General features: G+C 44.1%; 1 protein-coding gene across 2 annotated transcripts in view; it reads right to left on the bottom strand.

Annotated features, from left to right (window-relative positions):
- The window catches only part of EGFLAM (EGF like, fibronectin type III and laminin G domains), a 161,849-nt gene extending 145,406 nt beyond the window's left edge, over positions 1–16,443 (bottom strand). Inside the window, exon 1 of one of the 2 annotated variants that reach the window (XM_074357268.1) lies at positions 16,113–16,443. In XM_074357268.1, coding sequence (XP_074213369.1) covers positions 16,113–16,209 — 97 coding nt within the window. In that variant the 5' untranslated portion in view covers positions 16,210–16,443. The remainder of the gene's footprint in view (positions 1–16,112) is intronic. The other variant, XM_045518164.2, reaches the window with a different exon arrangement.
- Between the last annotated feature and the right edge of the window lie 2,888 nt (positions 16,444–19,331).

Genomic DNA, 19,331 nt, shown 5'->3' with positions numbered 1-19,331 from the left:
CTTGAAGAATGACCAAGAGCTCCAATCAGTGGGTCCGTGTTAAAAAATAAAAAAGAGAAGCAGCAGCAGCAGCATTATCCCTATGTCCAAATGTTGTCAAATAAATCACCCATTGCTCTCTCTCAACTGAAAATAAATTGTATCTATATTTAAATTGTCCCCTTAACCGACTCTTTCCGTCAACTGACCAATCCGAATTGGAGTGGATAGGAGAGTTTCTACTTTAATAATGTAAGAATAGTTACTCTTGATAACAACTGAGTCTTATTTTTCCTTTAAAACAGAGCTATTGTCATTATTTTGAAATATGAGCAGAATGGAGGTTCTAGGATATGGGTCAGGCCCCTAATGCTTTCTATGTGTGTGTATTTTGGACATAGTCATATATGGTCCATTATCTACATCAAATGGAGAGCTTATTGAGTGATAACTTGATTATCTCAGGGTTATTTACAATAGAGCAAGACCCTCACATCTATCTAAGGCTAACTCCCTTGGACTTGCCCTAATATCCCCATCTTTGTTGGCGTTCAAGAATTGAATCAAGCTATCTGCCAGGAAAGGAGAAACGTTCAGCAGGAAAAGAGGACGTCAAGGATGGTAATAATGAATACAGTCACCACAGAGGGAGCAAACAAAAGAAAGTAGCAGACCTGAGGATGTGTATTATCTGAAGGCTTAGTCCAACTAGGGTTCCAGCAAAATGTGGCCCTCAGCCTGTTTTGTAAATAAAGTTTTATTGAAACAGTCTTACTGAAATACATGTAAATTTCTTTACATATTGTCTATGGCTATTTTTGCTTTACAGTGGCAGACCTGAGTAGTTGCAATGCAAACCCAATAAATAAAATATTTACTATCTGGCCCTTTACAGAAAAAAATTATTAACCTTGGCTCTAATGGATCAATTCCATATAAGGCGGTACTCTCCAAGGTATGACTGTAATTGTGTTTTTTAAAAATGTTTTGGAATTTTGCCATAGTGGATTAAGTCTTCAAGGTTATCCCCAACAAGGAGAAGCAAGCCAAGTGATTAACTAAGCCACTGCCTCTGTCTTATGACACAAATTTCCCCTCAATTTCCCCTTGAAGGATTCACTTAAAAGCATGCTGTGGAGATCATTTCAGATGGGAATTTTCATTCTGTGCAAATGTACTGTTTTCTCTCTCCTGATACCCCTGTCTACCTGCAAGTCTCTGTGGTTTAGAAGGTGATGCTTCTCACAGACTTTGTATTTTGGAGCAAACCACGAGGATCTGACAAGTTTGCCTGGGTTACCTTTTCACAGATTGTTTCTCCAAGCATGGTACTGTCCTAGGAGCCTGGGCAGAGGGTTCATTACCTCTAAGCATACAAGAAAGACCAAATTCAAAAGGAAAAAGACAAGTCAATGAAAACAGAATGCTCACAGAGGTGGTGGGTCTGGCAGACACAGCTCTAGGTCAGGAATCAGAAGACGTGGGTCCTAGTGCTGATTCTGCTGCTAACTAAATGCATGACCTTAGGCATGTGACTTATCTTCACTGGACCACACAGGTTTAGACAGTTACCCAAGGTCCCTTCTAGTGCTAAAGTTCTAGGATTCCATAATGCCTTAGGAGGCTGTGCTGCTACTATGTATGCCTCACATATAGCAAGCACTATATAAATGTCAGCCATCATTATTGCTTTGTGAAGGCAAAATGCATGCCTTTAAATGTAAACATGGGTACTTTCCTATTGTAACAATCAACAACCTAAACTCAAGTTCTAAACTACAGCATAACCATACGCGATGAAGACTCGAATTTCTACTGGCCTTTTCCATTAGCACAAATGAATAAAGCTTTTTATGTAGGCAAGGGGATGGTGGTGGTAGTTCTTGGATCTAAAATCCAAGTGGTCATCCTTCCTGAATATTTCCAACTGGAGATCTGGTGCAATTAAGTCTTTATTTTATACTGTAATATAAATCTTTCCCCTCTGAAAATCTTGACGTGGGTTGGGATTCAGAACTAGGATTCAGCTTCGGAGCATCCAAACATCTTTTGCCTTCTTTTCATAACATATAACCCCCTTGGAGAGTGGAGTGGAGTTGTCCAACAAAACGGCAAATGACATTCAGTCTTGAGTTTCCAAATAAGATTAATCGATTACGGGTGTAAAAGAACTGAAAACCCTCAAGCCTTGCCACTTCAGAGCTGACCAACGTGAGTTACCTATCTTGGTAAATTTCACCTGAGAGTTTTCTCAGAAGACACAGAAAACTGCTCTGTCCATAAGTCTGGCAGGCATAAGTGTTGGAGAATTAACATTCACCCTTCAGCAGAACCTTCCCCAGGGATGGATGGAATTGATGTGAATACCCTGGCTCTCTCATCTTCAGGCAGGATAACTGAGCCACATGGTCTATACCATTTTCCCATGAGTCTAAGCTGACCTCGCCCACAGTGTAACTCGCCTGATGAGGAATCCTTCACTGACTGCCTTCTCCTTATCTCACTTCCCCACTCTCCTGTTTTTGTTGTTGTTGTTGTTGTTGTTGTTGTTGTTGTTGTTGTTCTGTTTTGTTTTGTTTTACATTCAAATAAACTATTTTGATTCAAGTCTTTATTCTATGGTCTGTTGCTGGGGAATCCAAACGAAGACAAAGGGTGTAACATAATTAATTCTCTAAAGTTTGAATAATGAGCATTTTCAACTCTACTAATCAGTGGAATATCAGGTACAAGAGATTTATAGCCAAGAAGTCAGAACAGAATTGAAAAAATACGAGCATAAAAATCAGCAACAAACCTAAGAGACATAGAAGGAAAGCCCACGTTTCTGTGGTCGTTCCCTTTAGGTCAAATTCACTTACAGTTATAAGAGGTTAGTCTGGGTTCATGGTGACGTTCTCAAGAGATGGAGAATTATTTCATATGTGTTCCAGAAACCTCTGAGTTCCTAGAATTTCTACTGAGAGCCCTGGACATCACTGCGATCATTTCTCAACACCACACAGAAATGGATAGGTCAGTCTCAATGTGCTCTTATCCAAGCAACCAGCAGATTTGGGCCCAGAGGACAAGCTCATTCTCAAAAGATCAAGGTTTCTATTGCTCTTGGAGTTACTCCATGAATTTACAGCAGGCATCCTTAAGCTAACTCAGACCTGATCCTCAGAGAGTTCTGAATACAAGCTAAACACAAATCAAAACCTTATGGTTACATCTAAGGAGGAAAACAGTAGAAATAGGGCACATAGCACAAAGCAGTGGTACCAAAAGTATCAGTCAGGATCCCAGCAGGAAGAAGAATTTACTTAATTTAAAAAGATTTCAATAGAAGACTACTTACAGAGGTGTGAGCAGCTCTGAGGAACAGCTAGGGGTACTGATGCACCCAGAGGCCAGCAGCCAGGAGATGCTGCCGGTACCCCCAAGTCAGAAAGCATAAATGGAAACAATGCTGCTCCCAGAGCAAGCCAGCCAGAGACGGAAGTGTCGGAGGGCCAGGAGATGTGGTTTTCGGGAAATGCAGCTGCTGCCAGCAAAGCAGCACCAAAGCAGGAAGGAATCGGGGGAGAAGCACACCAGAGTCTCCCCTGCCCTTTTCTGATCTCCTTCTGATGCCTCCCATGAGCTGGACCCCAAAAAAGCCAAAGGGCAAAGCAGTCTGGGTGATGCAGTAAGGCCAGCCCCAGGTAGCAAGGAGCAGGGCAGAGCAGAGCAGAGTGAGGAGTGGAGGAGGAGCACAAAAGTAGAAAACTTGCAGCCATTATTTAGGCACAGAGCAGAATATGTTGGAACCTCACTCTTTATGGTAAAAACTTTGTGGTCATTTCATTTGTTTCCTTGATACTCAGGTTCATCTCTACTCTCACTTTGCTATGAAAATAATTACCCATTACAGAAAAGTGAGAGTTTTAGAGTGAACACGTGGATAATCACCCCATGCTTTCTGCCATAAACATTACACTGTACTTGCTTTATCACACATGTGTCAACAATCTTTCCCTGTCTCCATCAATGAAGCTGATTTTTGATGTATCTCAAAGTAAATTTCAGACATCAGTACACTTCTCCTTAAATATTTCAGCATCATGTCATTGACTTTGTTCATTTTTAATTGCTACTACAACACTGCGTATTTTCCAGTTCTACTTTATATATATAGTATTTATGTATATATGTATATATCAAGAAACCAGTTGATGAAATGGGTCAGTCAATCGGCTGCTTTCAATTGGGCCACCCAGGGGCATGCATTTTATCAGGCATGATAGTCCTTACAAAACAAAGACTAGAAAAACCTGTGTAAACACTCTACTTTTGGCTGCTTTACTTTCCAGGGATTACAGAATTGATCTTCTCAAGCAAGCCAGGGTCAGCACAATAAAACTGAAGAAGACTGTTGAAGAACTTGAGTACGGTTTTCCTCCTGACCTCACAGACAGATCTCCTTACGAGAGACGGACAGGCTTTATCCCTTCTGCAACCTGACCTTTTCAATCACACCGCCAATGCCATTCCCACACAAGTCTCATTTTCCTTTGGTTTCAAAGACAGATGGAGGGTGGAGGGGAACTGAACACTGGACTGTTTTAACTCCTCCTCCCCCACTATCTTTTGATGTATGAGTAAACAGTATTATTGCCTTTGCTTCCTAACCTCCCAAAACATGATAAAAAGCAGGTCTGAGACAGCCCCACATGTTACTTCAAACTCCATCTCTTCTCTGGGTATCAAAAATGACATATTTCATTGTATGGACTCAATCAGACCCTCCTTAAAAACCCACAATTCGGATAGCTTCTGGCAGCACAGAGATGGGATTTAAATTACATACTGCTGCAGACTGACTCCTGGGCCATTTCCTTCTCTAAATCATACTGCAGTGTGGGTTTTCAAATATCGACTCAGGTTGAGGAAAAATGTTGGCACATAGAAGTGACACCTTTCTGCATTGTGATGGAGAAAGGAAATGAATTCGGGAGCTGGGAACATGATCAAATTAATCATGCAACGTTAAAATGTATTTGCCCAAAATGAGGCCATCGTTTTCCACTGCACAGCTATCTGGGAAAGGCCACCCGCATGCAAGACGCTCCACCAGGCGATGGAGGGGACACAGAAGTGGGGACAACAGTGCTTCTTTGACAAAATTACAGATCTAATAGAAGGCATGTGTCAGGTATTCCAAAAACATAATACAAGGAAGAATGGGAGAAAGGAGAGAGGACTTCTGGCTAGAAGGGTCCATGAAGACCACAGAGAACAGGGACAATGTGCTTGGAAATGTCACTGCATTCCCTTGGGCAGAGATGAGGGAAGGACATTCCATGGGGGCAGATCAACATGTGGACAGGTTCAACCCTAGGAAGCAATGAGGAGGTCTACCGAATAGCAAATAACCGAGCTTGGTTGGAATACAGATTGTGTATTCAGTGAGAAGACAGGAAAAGTAAGTGGGGGCTATCCTGTGATAGACCTTGGATGCTCAGATTTAGAGTTTGGAAGGCAGCAGGGAGCCAGAAAAAAATATTAAATACAAGAGTGACAGGATTAGAACTGTATTTTAGAAAGATTATTCTGGCAAAGAGTATGGCTGACTCAAATGGGGAGAGAGGAGACACCATAGAAATAGCAACTTTTATATTTATTCTCTTAATACCTCAGTGAAGAAGGTAGCTAAGGAAACTTTTTTTTATATTCTAACTGCAAATAACCTCTTTTGGGGGTAAGGAACCAGACAGCCACTATGTGAAATCTAACGCTACTGCAGTAGCTGTATATAATCTTGATGCATGATCTTGATTCCTTCTTCTTGGTTTTATACAGAATCCAAAATGAATGTTAGCTATTTTTATTAAACTCTAAGCTGATTCTAGATCTTTCATCAATAACATAAACTTTATGACTGATCTAGACACCAAAAGTCATGATTTGATGACATAAACACCAAAAATCTAGAATATGAAATTCCTTTCAATTCCATTTTTCCTAGGAGCCTAAGCTCAATTATACATTTGTGTCAATGTTGTCAATATTTGGGGTTATATCAAATATGGAAAAAGTACCGTCTCTACCACTATATAAACTCTATAAAGCACAATGAACTTAATTAATATTGCTAACTTTGAAGTGCCCGTTATGTACCAAATATTTAAGTACCCTCCTAGGTACATTTCCAGTCATCATATTATCTCATTGATTTATCAGATAAAACCCTGGTGGTAGGCAGTATGAGCCTTAAATTTCAAGCGGAAATCTAAGGCTTAAAGAGATTAAGGACTCTGTCTGGGATCAGACAGCCATCAATTTCAAAGCTAGGATTCGAACCCAGGTCTGTTTGATTGGATTCTTGTTACAATTCCTCCAAGCTGAAGGGATGTGTGTTATGTGTGTAGGTTGTGGCCAAAGCCCATCAATTACTGCAAAACATCTATCAAAGGAAGGCTTCTTTTTCTGACCTAACAGTTTACTTGTTTTTTACTTGTTTAACTACACCCATTAAGCGCTCCTAGAACATCAAAGAGATGCATAAGAAACTCACAGAAAGCCTTGAATGCTAAACCTTGAAGTACACCACACTGAAGGTCTAGCAAATACCATTTGCCAGTAAAGAAGATGGCTAAATAGTAGAGGAATGGAAAACTTGGAGGAATGTGGAAGAAAGCCAGGCTGAGCCTCCTGGGCATCCCTGAAATACCAAAAAGATCCTCTGTGGGAGACACTGGGAGGATTCTGGAGCTATCCTCCAGCCACTACAGCTACTTCTCATTTACAGACAGCCCCTCAGTCATCACATGTTTTGCAAAATACACACCAACCAGTTAGGAATATGACTGAAAGCAGTACCAGTTCATTGTACAGAGTGTCCCATGACATGCATGGAGCCTCTGCAGGTAAAGGGTGGAGAGCTTTGTTGGCAAGGTCCCTCCTGGCTGCAGAGCTGGACTCAGGCACATCACAGTGATCATGTTGGTGTCCATGAGTTGCATGAACACCTCTGGTTCATGGGAAGCATCAAGGGCTAGGGGTTGTCCACCTGGGTTCATGCCCTGGCTGTGCCTGTTTCCTCTTTGCTAAGTCATCCACTCTTGACTTCCCAGTGCAGCAATGGTTTCAAGATCTAATGAGATCAGGTGCCTGAAAAAGTGCAGTGGTTCAACAAAATGTATCGACTGATTTTTGTTGGGAGTCAGTCCACACCATCTCCATCCCCATCAAAGCAGGCTGTGGTGTCTAAAAAATGATTTTTATATTTTAAGATGCAACTCTCACTGAATAAATTATTCTACCATGAATAGTCCTTTTTGTTATGGGACACAAATAGAAGGAGCCTCTAGAAAACTGTGGCAAAAAAAAAAAAAACTGGAGTTCTAGTTGATGTGCCTTAAAAACTCACTCGATTTAACACACTGGGTAGTGATTTTACTTTCTAAAAGGGATTAATTTTACTTTTTGTAAAACGTAGGAAATACATAGCAACAAATAGCATATAGTCATGTAAACCTGTTTTTGGATGCTACTGCAAACTGATCTAAGTCAATTTGACTACTTTGCTTTTAGGATCTTTTATTAAATCATGGTAGCCTGTATAACAAGTAAAGATACTCTCTGCTCTTCTACCAGGTTGGACATAACAATGAAAGCAAATTCCAGGCCAAATTCTGCCCCATATACACATACTCATGGCCAAGAAGTCACAAAAATTCTCAAATAACTTACTCTTCTTACATCCCTGATTGTCCTTTTAGGAATGCCAAAGGACTATGTCAGCGCCAGTCCACCACATCTGAACTACATTTCCCGGTCTCCTTACAGTTGGGTTGGGGGCCTGTGATGGTGTTCTGGCCTGGCACATACACGTCTCTCACACAAGCCTTCTTTCCCTTTACCTTCCATGACACCTGGGAGGCCTCTTTTAAAGATGGTGACATTACAAGATGGAGGTATTAAAGATACATGACTCAGGTATTCAGGTCGCGGTATGGAGGAGGGCAGCCCAAGAGAGCCACCCAACAAGGAACATTCCCTTTGGACTTGGAGTAAGTGGAAAATAAATTTTATGTCAAGCCACGGAGATTTGGAGTTGTTTGTTATGCAGCAAGCACCTTGCTGAGGCAGATACATCAGTATTCTAATGGCAGGATCAGCAAATCATCTAGGGGGACCAGGCAAATGAGTCTACTGTGAAGTGAGGAAGATACAAGATTGAATGGAGCTCTGGCCCAACGCCAGAACAGCCTGACTGTTGGGCTTGCTGGATTGTTACTCTTTGTCCATGCAAAAATAGAGGGACATGTACAATCTTTTTAGCCAATCACATATTTCAGCAAGGAAAACATTATCTCTAACATAATTTATGCTTATTAACAAATCCCCTAGCTTGGATTTTTGATAACATCACTTGACGTATTTTCCCAGTGACCTTTGAGAGTGGACTTCATAGTAAAGTTCTTCGAGTGGTAATTAACCAGCCGGCAAAGAGGTGAAGTTCAAAATTTTTAACCACTGGTATGGCACAACTGGTACCAGGTCCAAACTCGTTTTGCTAGCCTTACAACAGGCCAATAAATCGGGAGCTGATGTGCTGGGGCAAGGAATAACAACTTTTTTCAGAAAGCCAGCAGACTGAGAAGATGGGGGACCAATGTCCTACAGAATCATCTTACCCAAGTCAGAATTCAGGCTCCTTTCATACTAAAAAGGGGAGGGGGAGTGGTTGGTTGCTGCAAACTTCTTGGTGTCAGAATCTTTGTTCCTGCAGCTGTCCATGTAGGTCAGGTCGTGATGTTCTCATAAACCTCCAACAAGACAAATGTTATTCTCTGTTCTGCAACTTTTTATCTCTATATAAATGGAAAAGTGTTATATCCTTACAAGTCAGAGCCTTGAGAGTGGGATATCCTTATATTTCAGGCTACAGGCAACAATCTTTAACAAAAGGCACAGAACCAGTAAGACTAAGCCTAGGAAACAGAGCACAGGGTTAGCGCTAAAAGAGCAGATCTAATATGGAGTCAGATTTGTTCTTCCCTAGTACACAGTCACCAAGAGATTAAAATAGATGTAAACTCTCATGCTGGAGCGGTGCCTTCTATCCTGGATTACTTAAAATGTTAATTAAGCACCCTTAGGGTAGAGATTAAATTAATTCACACCATGACTGTTTATACTGAAGTATTTAAAAAAATAAATTACACACAAACAGGCATCTAATTCACAGCCATCATCTGGTTTATTTATGTCTCTACTCACTCTAAGAATTACCAGCAAAGGATCATGGGACCTGTTCCTAAGTGTAAGATTAGATCAATAAAATTAGCCATCTGCCCAAGGAAGGCTTTAAACTCAGGTTGTTTTTAAGTATTATGTTTCCAACTGCCCAGATGTTACAGAAAAGTGCCTGCTGATACAACTCTTTTTGCACAGTATAAACCATTGACTGGCTAATATAAACTTGTTGCACCAAGAAAAATAAATAGCATTAACATTGCTTTAAATCTGATTTGGGATTTTGGGTGCCCTGTCAGCAAACACAAGTGTTAAGATTTAAATTGCTCAGGATTTGCAAAGTCAGACAAAGAAAGAATCTTCAAGTGTCTTTAGGGGAGTGGGGAGGAAGAGACTGGAAAAGAGATCAAGGCTTCAGCACATGTACCCTTGGTTGGTTGGGTTGGTTAAGGTAATAATAATTACTGTGAGCATTGTCAGATAATAATATCCTGTCTTTGTGCAGCACTTCAGTTCTTTCAAAGCACTAGTCTGCTTTATTTCCTTTGATTCTTAAAATAAGCTGGCTGGGTTACCTGGGGTACCTTTTTTTTTTTTTAACAGCTGTGGAAATGCAAGAATCATTAAATAGGAAAAAGAAGAGGCAAGGAAGTCTGGTGGTCTCTTCTCTGTCTTTCTATGTCACGGGTAGTGGCTCATTAATTACTCCAATCTACTGATCAATGAGCAAACCCCAGCCATTTCTTAGCTCTCCAGCTTCACGGGGATTGTCCCAGACTCCCAGTCACATGTCAGTCTGGGCAATTTTCTATCAGGGGCAGCGGCTCCCCCCACCCCATAACCCTGTAAAACCTCCACATGACAATTACCAGGCAAAAATCATCCATCACCCTTGAGGTTACTCTTACTCAAAAGAATCCACTCAAGCAAGACCACAAAAGTGGAAGCCATATTTCCAAACCCCAAATCAAGGCATGTGGTTGGCCAAAGAGTCTTTCTGACTTGTCAATTTATCCAAAATAAAAATTGCACAACTCAGTACAAATTAAATCATGTTATCAATCATACATTAACATGTATGAGAAAGGATACAAGTACATGAAATCATAAGTGTATGTGTTAATTATTCTGATGCCTGGAAATACACATTTTCTTTCCTCTCCCCACCCTCCCTAACCCCATCCAGATCAAACAGTCCCAATTTCACACACACTGCCTCCAAGCTTCAGGCTTCTAACCCTTTTCAATGCCTTGGTACATCCTTTATTTTACCTCATTTAATCCTTAAATGGCAGGTCCCCTCCTTACCCTATTTTTCAGACAAGGAAACCCAGGGTTACAGAGCTAATATAACTTGCCCTGTGTCACCAAGTAACTAATAAAAAAATAAGTGTCAGAACTTGAACCCAAATTTGTCAGATAGCAAAGCCTGTGCTTTCACCCAAGCTCTCCTGCTCAGCCGGGAGAAACCAGCCTGAAAAGGAGCTGCGTGGAGGTCGGGGTGCAGTGGGTATGGGGGAATTGCGGGCGGAGGGGCTGGTTGTACACAGCTCAGAACGGCTTCTTATTAATGCAGGGTCCCTCCTGTGTGCAGCCATGTCTCAATGACAGGGTTAGGGGAAGAGGGTGAGGAGCAGGAGGACTTCCTCAGAAAAGACGTCCTTCAGGGACCTTCAGAAGACCTCAAGTCCCAAAGCCAAACTTCGGAAACCCTGCAAAGAGTCTAAACACCCGGGTTGTTGTGGTTAAAATACAGATGCATGATGTGGAAGTGGAGATTGTCGAGTGGCACTAGAGAGTACCTGGAGTGGGGGTACCGAGGGACCCGAGGCAGTGGGAGGAGCCCAACTTCTCCTCGCTCATGTCTCTAAGTGTGGCCTGTGAACCACATGCACCAAGTGACCCGAGGTTCTTATTTAAAAAGCAGATGTCTGGGATGCTCTCCAAGAATTCTTATCCTCACAGAAGTTCAGGAATGACTTGCCTGGGTCAGAGGTCTGAGATGGGCTCTGAGCCAGCTCTGGAAAGTGCGCCCTCTGCTGGTAGCAATTTGATTTGACTTCCACCTGAGTCTCTCCCTGCCTCCAGGCCCCGTCCCCCATCCCAAGAGATCAGGGGTTCTTCAAGGAGGCAAATGCTTTCCAGCTCACTTCAGGAGGCTGAAGCCACACTTTGGGGTCCTTCAAAATGGAGCTTCACAACCGATGGAATCCAAGATGGATTTGGGGGATTTCGCCTACAAACTGCCATTTAGACTCTGCAGTATCTCCTCACCTTTCCCCTTTTTCTTCCCCTGAAACAGCAGGTGCACTTCCAATACCTGCAGCTTGACATGCTGTGACCAAAACAAGTGGCAGGGGTCTTGACCAGCCCAAAAGATTCTCTGTTGCAATTAAGACATCACATCACTCATTTAGTCCGTTGAGAGAAATCACAGTCTCACTTGCAGAGTGGGTGAGGCAGGAGAAGACAGAATTTCCCCAGGATAACCCTGCAGGAGCTGAGGTCCCACCTCTGCCTCAGACACCTGAGTCCCAGTTTTCCAGAAATTTAGCTCTGGGTCACTGGACCACTTTTGAGCTATGAACAGAGGGACAACTACTCCCAAAAGAATTCTAAGATTACTAAAGCCCTGGGCTCAGGGTAAGAAACAAAAAGCAAAAACAACAACAACTCCAAAAAAACCACCATTCAGTTCCTTCTGGCCAAGTCACTCTTCCATGAGAAAGCATTCTGAGAGAAAAAGTAGTGCTTCATGTTACACACAGTTACTCCTGACCTTGACCTCTCTGTCCCTTAATCTCATAGAGAATCAAAGGAAAGAGACAGAGAAAGAAAGGGGCTTCTTTATAAGGATTTGGTATGATTTGGAAACAAACAGGAGGGTGAGAGGGCGGACGGAAGGAAGGATCAGAGGGAAGAATTTCTGCTACAGTGCCTGGGCTGCGGGCACACCCGTGGCTATGTGGTGGGGAGATATATGCATCTCCCTGGTGGCCTTGGTGAGCCCCAGTTTTCCCTGGAAAGCAAGACAACTTCCAGGTGGGTGGCAGAGGTAGAACAGGATGACCCTTCAACCATCCAGCTTCACACTAGTAGCAGCAGAAACCGCCTAGAGGTGTATGTATTCCCCACCATCAACCAGTGAGGCACACTGCCCCTGAGCTAACTCTGCTCTGCTCCTCCAGGCGTTTGATTTTTCTTTCCGCCTTTCCCTGGACCTTCGGTTTAGTCCACTTTTTCAGGTAGAGAAATGCTGAGGGAAAAGTGGAAAGGAAAAAAGACTAGCAACCTGTATCTCCCCCCAAAATAACTGTGGACCTCCAGTCCCCAAGGAAATCCTTGACTTCTGAATCTTGACCTGACCTTGTCCCACTGGCCCTGGGATAGCTGGAAGGCAGCTGGCAGGCAGAGGAAAGACTGGGCCCACATGCAGCCCTCCAGCCCCTCCTGGAGCAGAAGAGTTAAGCTAACTCCATGAGCTACCAATCTGCCTCGGGGACCGTGTGTGGCTTGTTGCATGCTGGTTCAGGCAGATGTGTCTGGATTCCCTTTTCCCTTCCTCTGGCTCCACATAAGTGGCACCACCATCCTCCCTGCACTTCCTGGTGAGACTCTGGGTAAGGGAAGTGCCAGAAACCACTCAAGACGGTCTGGGTACTAGTCCCAGCTCAGCTTCCGATGTTAACTCAGGCAGGTCCCTTCACCACACTCAGCACAGCTGTAAAACAAGGGCTTACCACTTCCTCCCAGGTCTATGATGTGAATTCGGGTGCCCCATGGAACCACCCCCCCACCCCCCCCACCCCGTTCATCCAGGAGGAAGATGCACCCACTGACAGGCTGCAGTTTGGCTATCAGGCTGCTAAGGACTCCTTTTCGGTCTTGAATATCAGAGCCCGAATGCCCATTCCCCCACTTGTTATTGTGTGGCCCTGGGTGAGATATTTTATCTCTCTAAGCTGCAATTTCCTCTTCAGTTAAACAGGAGTAATAACGGTACTCATCTCACAGAACTGTTGGGTTGATTAAATAAATCAGTATGTGTCCAGTACTTAGAACAGTTTAGTATGCACTTAATTAGTGTTTATTATTATTATTTTATTATTTTTTATTGAAGTATAGTTGACTTACAATGTTGTTAGTTTCAGATGTACAGCTAAGTGATTCAGATATATATATGAATATATATACATATTATATATATATATTCTTTTTCAGATTCTTTTCCATTATTGGTTATTATAAGATATTGAATATAGTTCCCTGTGCTATACAATAGGTCCTTATTGTTTATCTATTTTATATATAATAGTGTATATCTGTTAATCTTAAACTCCTAATTTATCCCTCCCTGCTTCCTTTCCCCTTTGGTAACCATAAGTTAGGTTTTTATGTCTGTAAGTCTATTTCTGTTTTGTAAATAAGTTCATTTAAATGGCTATTATTTAATTTGACTTAATTTGAAAACTGTCATTTTCTTGTGAGTCTCAGCAAATGCAGAGGTTTCTTTATTAATGCTCAGTGACAGAAGAATAGCAACCTGGGGTGGAGGGAAAGTTGCCTATGTCGGATCCAAATGAGACTCATAATTGAAGCAGCTACTTGATTTTTTCTCACCAGAGGCAGTGGGGATGGGCAATTTTCAGGTAGATTTTGAATCCAAGTCTTTGCCAGCAAGGCTGTACTGGTCAAAAGTAGATTTAGGAGTGTGAGGAGAAAGACAGGGTCAACCAAATAAAACAGGACTGTTCCAGGACAGCTTAGCTGGTAGTCATGCTACCTTCAAAGTACTGCACACACACTGATTTCAATTGAGGAAAACAAGGTACAGAGAAACTCCCACATGGATACTAGCAGGATTTGCTGGTGTCTGGGGAAGATTATAAATTAGCTGGTTGCTGTTCACATCTGAGCCAAGTGAAGCACATTCAGTTTTTAATCTGGACCAATTTTCCGGATCAAAAACTAGTCTTTCCAAGGGATGTAAATGAGCCCAGGAGGAAATTTTCCCCCGAAGTTTATGAAGTAGCTGTCATTTTAATCTGAGCAGCTTTCCAACCTGAAAGCCAGTGTCTGGATAAAATTATAAAGTAATGAAAAACTCTTCTAGGCTGAACCTAGTCCAAACACTCCTTCCACCTCAAATTTGATATATTTAATGTGCCAAAATACTTTAAATGTAGAGCTCCCACTATCAAAACGCTATCTATACTTCAAATAAAACCAAAGAGACCAACATGGCATATTCATGGCATAAATAACAGACTCAGACCCTGGATGAACCAGGTAGGAAATATTTTTAGGAGAGGAACTACGAAAAATAAGAAAGGAAATATGGTAAACCATATGAGCAGTTTTACACAGCAGGCTTTTGTGAAATACTTATTAAAAAATTCTGCTTAAATGAATTGAAATCTATCCTTAAAAGAACATGACATACACTGCTCACACTTAAGAACTACAGAGGTACCTATTCATTGTTCAAAATTATGACTAGATGGTTCTATGTGCATAAACCCACAGAATGCAATGTGATGTAGCTATCTTAGAAGCCCTTCATTGAAATCCTGGAAGATGAGTGTTTGTGTACACGTAGGAAAAGAAACAACTTTATATAATATCATCTTGAACTGCTGCTATTTTCCCCAAAATGAATTATCAGTGGGAACAGGACAGCTCATAATTTAAGCGTGACTCAGATTATAATAATGACCATAAATTTCAAGGCAGGTAGCAAGGCACAGGTGTAACAGATACAGCTTGAAGGGTGAAGGCTCTGCCAGAGCTGAGAGGCAACAAGTCATATTTCCAAATGGAGAGATCCTTGAACAGCGAAAATATTTAAGCAGCCATATGGGAACCTGCCAAGATTATTTTCTTTGCCCTCTGATATATTTTCCCCGGTTTGTCTCTTTCGTATAGAAACATTTGTGAAGACAAACTGCGCTTTCTGCAAAGTTTTGCAGTCTGCATTCAAATAAAGTTATATTGTTTTCCATTGTTCATAAAATATAATTAATCCCATAAGACAACCTCGCTTACAAAGTAAACTAAGAAAAAACAGATTTTTCAGAATTCTAAATATAGTCTCCCCAAAGAAGAATAAAAATCATTATTCGAGAGACAATGTTTAGAACTTTCTTGCTTAGGAAGGTCTACTTTGAATAATCTCACAGCACAGGTCAAACCGCCAAGTAGAAGAAAACACACGAAGACTTTCTACCTGTACAACTAAAGGAAATGCAAGTAACTGTGTTTCAAGTTCTCTGCAGTTCATTGCAATAGCCTGCAATGCCATACATCTTTGTTTAAATCTCAGAGCAAAGACTGCAGCTCTAAAACATGGTAAAGAATTGACTCGTTGGGCGCTCTTTTCTGAGAAAACGGCCCCAGAGTGGAAGGGGATCCAGCAGAAGAGGCCACATCCCTACCTAGTGCGTGGGAAGGACTGGAGACGGGCATAGGGTACACCAGGCAAATCTTCAGACACATAACAGGAAATGGCTGAGCTCTGGACAATATGAATTCAGTAAGATGTTTAGAGACACAGGAGGAGCTGCTTGACTTCTCTTGCACAGTTGCAATCCTCTGTAATTGAGACAGCATGATCGCTGCCCCCAATCTCAGCTCTCCGTGGTTAAACACAGAGCCCTCCACCTCTACTGTGTCTGGTAAATAGATCACCCGTTTAACAAACAAGTATCCCTGGAACGGCCGGGGCTGGGGAGGCGGGTAGGGGGAGGGCGAGGTTCGCGTCTTTTCTCAGCTCTGGGCAGAGACGAATCCAGTTAAGTGCTGCTTAACTGGGGTGAGAGAGGCAGTGCGTTGCCCGCTTTGCGTCCTCGCTTGGGACTGGGACCTGGGCGCTCCGGGCGTGGTGCCCCCGGGAGCACTGAGCGCATTACCTGGTTTTCTGAGAGCTGCTCTGAGCGGCACAACTCCAGGTCCAAGGCTGGAAGCTAGGAGCAAGAGCCGGAGCAAGACGCCTCGGATTAAATCCATTTCACCGCGGGCGCCTCCAAAGTTTCACGAAGTCCTGGGAGCACAGGGAAAGGGCGTCTCCTGGGGGGCGTTGGGGGACGCAGCCCCCGCGGATCCCCTGACCAGGGTGAGGAGGCGAAAGGCTGAGGGAGCTGGCCCGAGAACGACGGAGGAGTCCAAGGAGGCAGGACAGCAGCCAGGAGGTCGGCGTGCGGGAGTGAAGCCGGCTGCGAGCTGCAGGGCTTTTCGGGCGGGGGGGCGGGGGCGGCGAAGGAAGCCGACGGGGAGGGACCGGCTGGCCACGCAAGGGAGGGAGGCCCGACCGGCCCGGGGATGGAATTACAATCGAGTGCAAGTGAGACGGGAGGCCCTGAGACAATTTACTCTTCGCTCACCTCTGGGGACAGCCAGCCCATCACCCCGATAGCGACCCCCAGCGCAGCCCTTCCTGACTGGTGACCTAGATCAGGGCGCTAGGAGGGGCCGACTTCAACCACTAGGGGTGCAGGGCAGGACCCTCTGCCTTGGTCCTAATCCTGAAATCTTGCGGCGCCTCCCCCTCCCCTGGCTATACTCTCCTCCGGCCGCGCCCCTCTAGGTCGCTTCCACCCTGCTTGGGGACTTTCCCCAACACCTCCAGAAGTCCACCACACTTGGGAGAAGGCGGGTAATAGGGGGAGGAAGGAGGGTCTGCGATTTGCAAGTGGGGGAAGTAAGGAAGAAGAGGGGGCGGGGCCAGCCGGGACCAAGGCGCTAAGAAGATAAATGGGATTTAAGGCGCGCAGATGGAGAGCTGAAGCCGGCCACTCTGTTGGAAACGCCGGGTGGAGATTAGAGCCCGGCACGGGGAGCTAGGTGCCCTGCCGGCAGAGGAAGGCAACTTGAGACCCTCCAGGGGAGGAGATGAAGCTCCAGGTTAAACCTGGCGTCGGGGGAAGGATAGGCGCGCTAGCGGGCTAGCGGCCTGGGAAGATCCGGCTGAGGCGGGGCGCGCCGGCCGAGCTGGGTCTGGAGGCCGACGGGGTTCCTGAACCCCTGATCCCGGGACCAGGGTTCCTAGATTGGCTCCGTGGCCGGGAAAAGACCCCTTCTCCTCCGGATTTGCTGCCCGAGGGTTCAGTAAAATGCTCCTGTTGCCAGGTTTCCAGGTGTCGCTGCGAGAGGGGAGACCCGGGGACTCAAGTCCCGTTGCACACGGCCGTGCTGATCTTCAAGCCAGCGAGGAGAGAAAGCAGACACAATAAATAAACCAAGAGGGAATAAACCTAGAGGGAAATGCAGCCCACGCCAGTTCCTAGGGAAAGATCAAAGGCCCTAGGAAGTACCCCGCAGAGCGGCGAGCAGCGGTCCCTGGCTGGGGGGGCACTTCGCGCTGGGCCGCCAGACCTTGCAGAGCGAATGAAGCTCCTGGGATCGTGGCCTTTCGTTGTTAACCTGGATTTGGGAGAGCGAGAGGAAACAATGTCGACCAATGTAGTTCACTCCACCCCACGCCCCCTAAAGATTTCTACTCCTGTTTTGGGAATGAAGTATCTTCTGGCTAGAGGGTTTGTAATGAGCCGGATCTGGTTTGTTAGCAAAGCTGAGAATACGTTCCCTTTTGTGTTGTGTTCTCAGGTGTGCAACTGTCCAGAAACAAATTGAAAGTCCACTCCAACCTGAGTCTCTTTAAGTCTTAGATGTGACAAGAGCTTGCCCCTGCACACGGAGCTGGAGGAGAAAAGTTGGACACTTCCACGGTGATATCAAACCGATGTCTGGAAGTCAGGCAATGTGGCCGCCCCCAAGGTTGCTAGTCTCAAAGGTAGCAGAATCGTAGACCCTTAGGAGTGATTGTCAGAGCCCCTGAGGGTCATCTAGACCCTGCCTCCATTCCATGCGGCAATCTGCCTTCCTCATCCTTGGCTTGAACTCCACCTGTAGCAGAGAGGTCTACCTCACCACCAGCCCAGAAGTTGCTGGATAACTCTTTATGAGAAAGGGATTTCTTATATCAGACCTAAGGTGGCACCCAGAACCAAGCAACTGTTACCTTTAAGATATCTTCCTTGTTGGTTCTGCTGTTTCCCACTTACTATGATCTTCCCCGATGTAGAAATTGGAAGTAATAATAACCATTATTCTTATGGCTAGCAGTTATATAACACCTACTGTGTACCAGACCCTCTCTGAAGGGCTTTATAATCCCAGTAACAACCATACCAGGTAGTTACTTTTATTAGTATTATCCCCATTTGACAGATGGGGAAACTGAAGCATGAAGAGTTAAGTAATCTGCCCCAAGTCATGCAGCTCCCAAGAGACAGAGCTTGATTGAATCCAGGTGGTCTGGTTCCAGAATCCAGACTTTGGAGATGACAGGTGGAGAGCAGACACAGCAGTGGACCAAGAATCATGAGATTAGGGTGTTTAATACTGGGCTCTGCCTATAGAGTGTCTTGGCAAAAATGAAGGGGCTGGATGAAATCATTGGTAAGTTCCAGGGTTTACTTTCCCTTTATTATCTAATAAAACAGCACCATCTAATCCAAGCCATTTTTGCTCCAAATATGCCTCTTAAGACACCTGTACAAATTGTTCACTGCAAATTTTGCAACCCTGAGTTTCAGCCTTCTTGCTGACATCCTCAACTTGAGCCCATACCACCTCACCCCTGGCCCCAGGACTCCCTTCCATCTTCTGCAGATGGCCCTTGGCAACTGGGAAGCTGGCTTGGTTTCTTCAGAGACTCTGTTTCTTCTCTGCAAGGATTATCTTTGATTATATTGTTCTGTTTTACTTTTGAGTGCCTCCAAAGGCCCTGGGTCCTCAGGCCATTGAGATAAGACCTTACTTCGTGAAATTTGCTTGTTACAAATCTAGGGCACACATTAGACCAGACTTACTCCCTTCCTTCTCCAGTCAAATCACATCCCCCATGGTTCTCTCTTCTTCCGGTTTGACAACCAGTTTACTGCACTTGTAAATCTGATTAAAGACAAATGGAACACTTGTCTTTCACTCTCTTCTTGCTCTGTGGAAGGAGGGGAACTAAAGAGGGCAAAGAAGCTTTGAATGTTTCATTATAAAAAAATCTGTTCAGATTCCCTTGAGGTCTGAACTCAATTAGTAAAGGTCACCATTAGAAGAGTGACCTGCCTGCT

The sequence above is a fragment of the Camelus bactrianus genome, chromosome 3, assembly GCF_048773025.1.
Source record: "Camelus bactrianus isolate YW-2024 breed Bactrian camel chromosome 3, ASM4877302v1, whole genome shotgun sequence".
NCBI classification, from domain to species: domain Eukaryota; kingdom Metazoa; phylum Chordata; class Mammalia; order Artiodactyla; family Camelidae; genus Camelus; species Camelus bactrianus.
The sequence above is the reverse complement of the archived record's forward strand: the minus strand, read 5'-3'. Positions and strand labels throughout refer to the sequence as shown.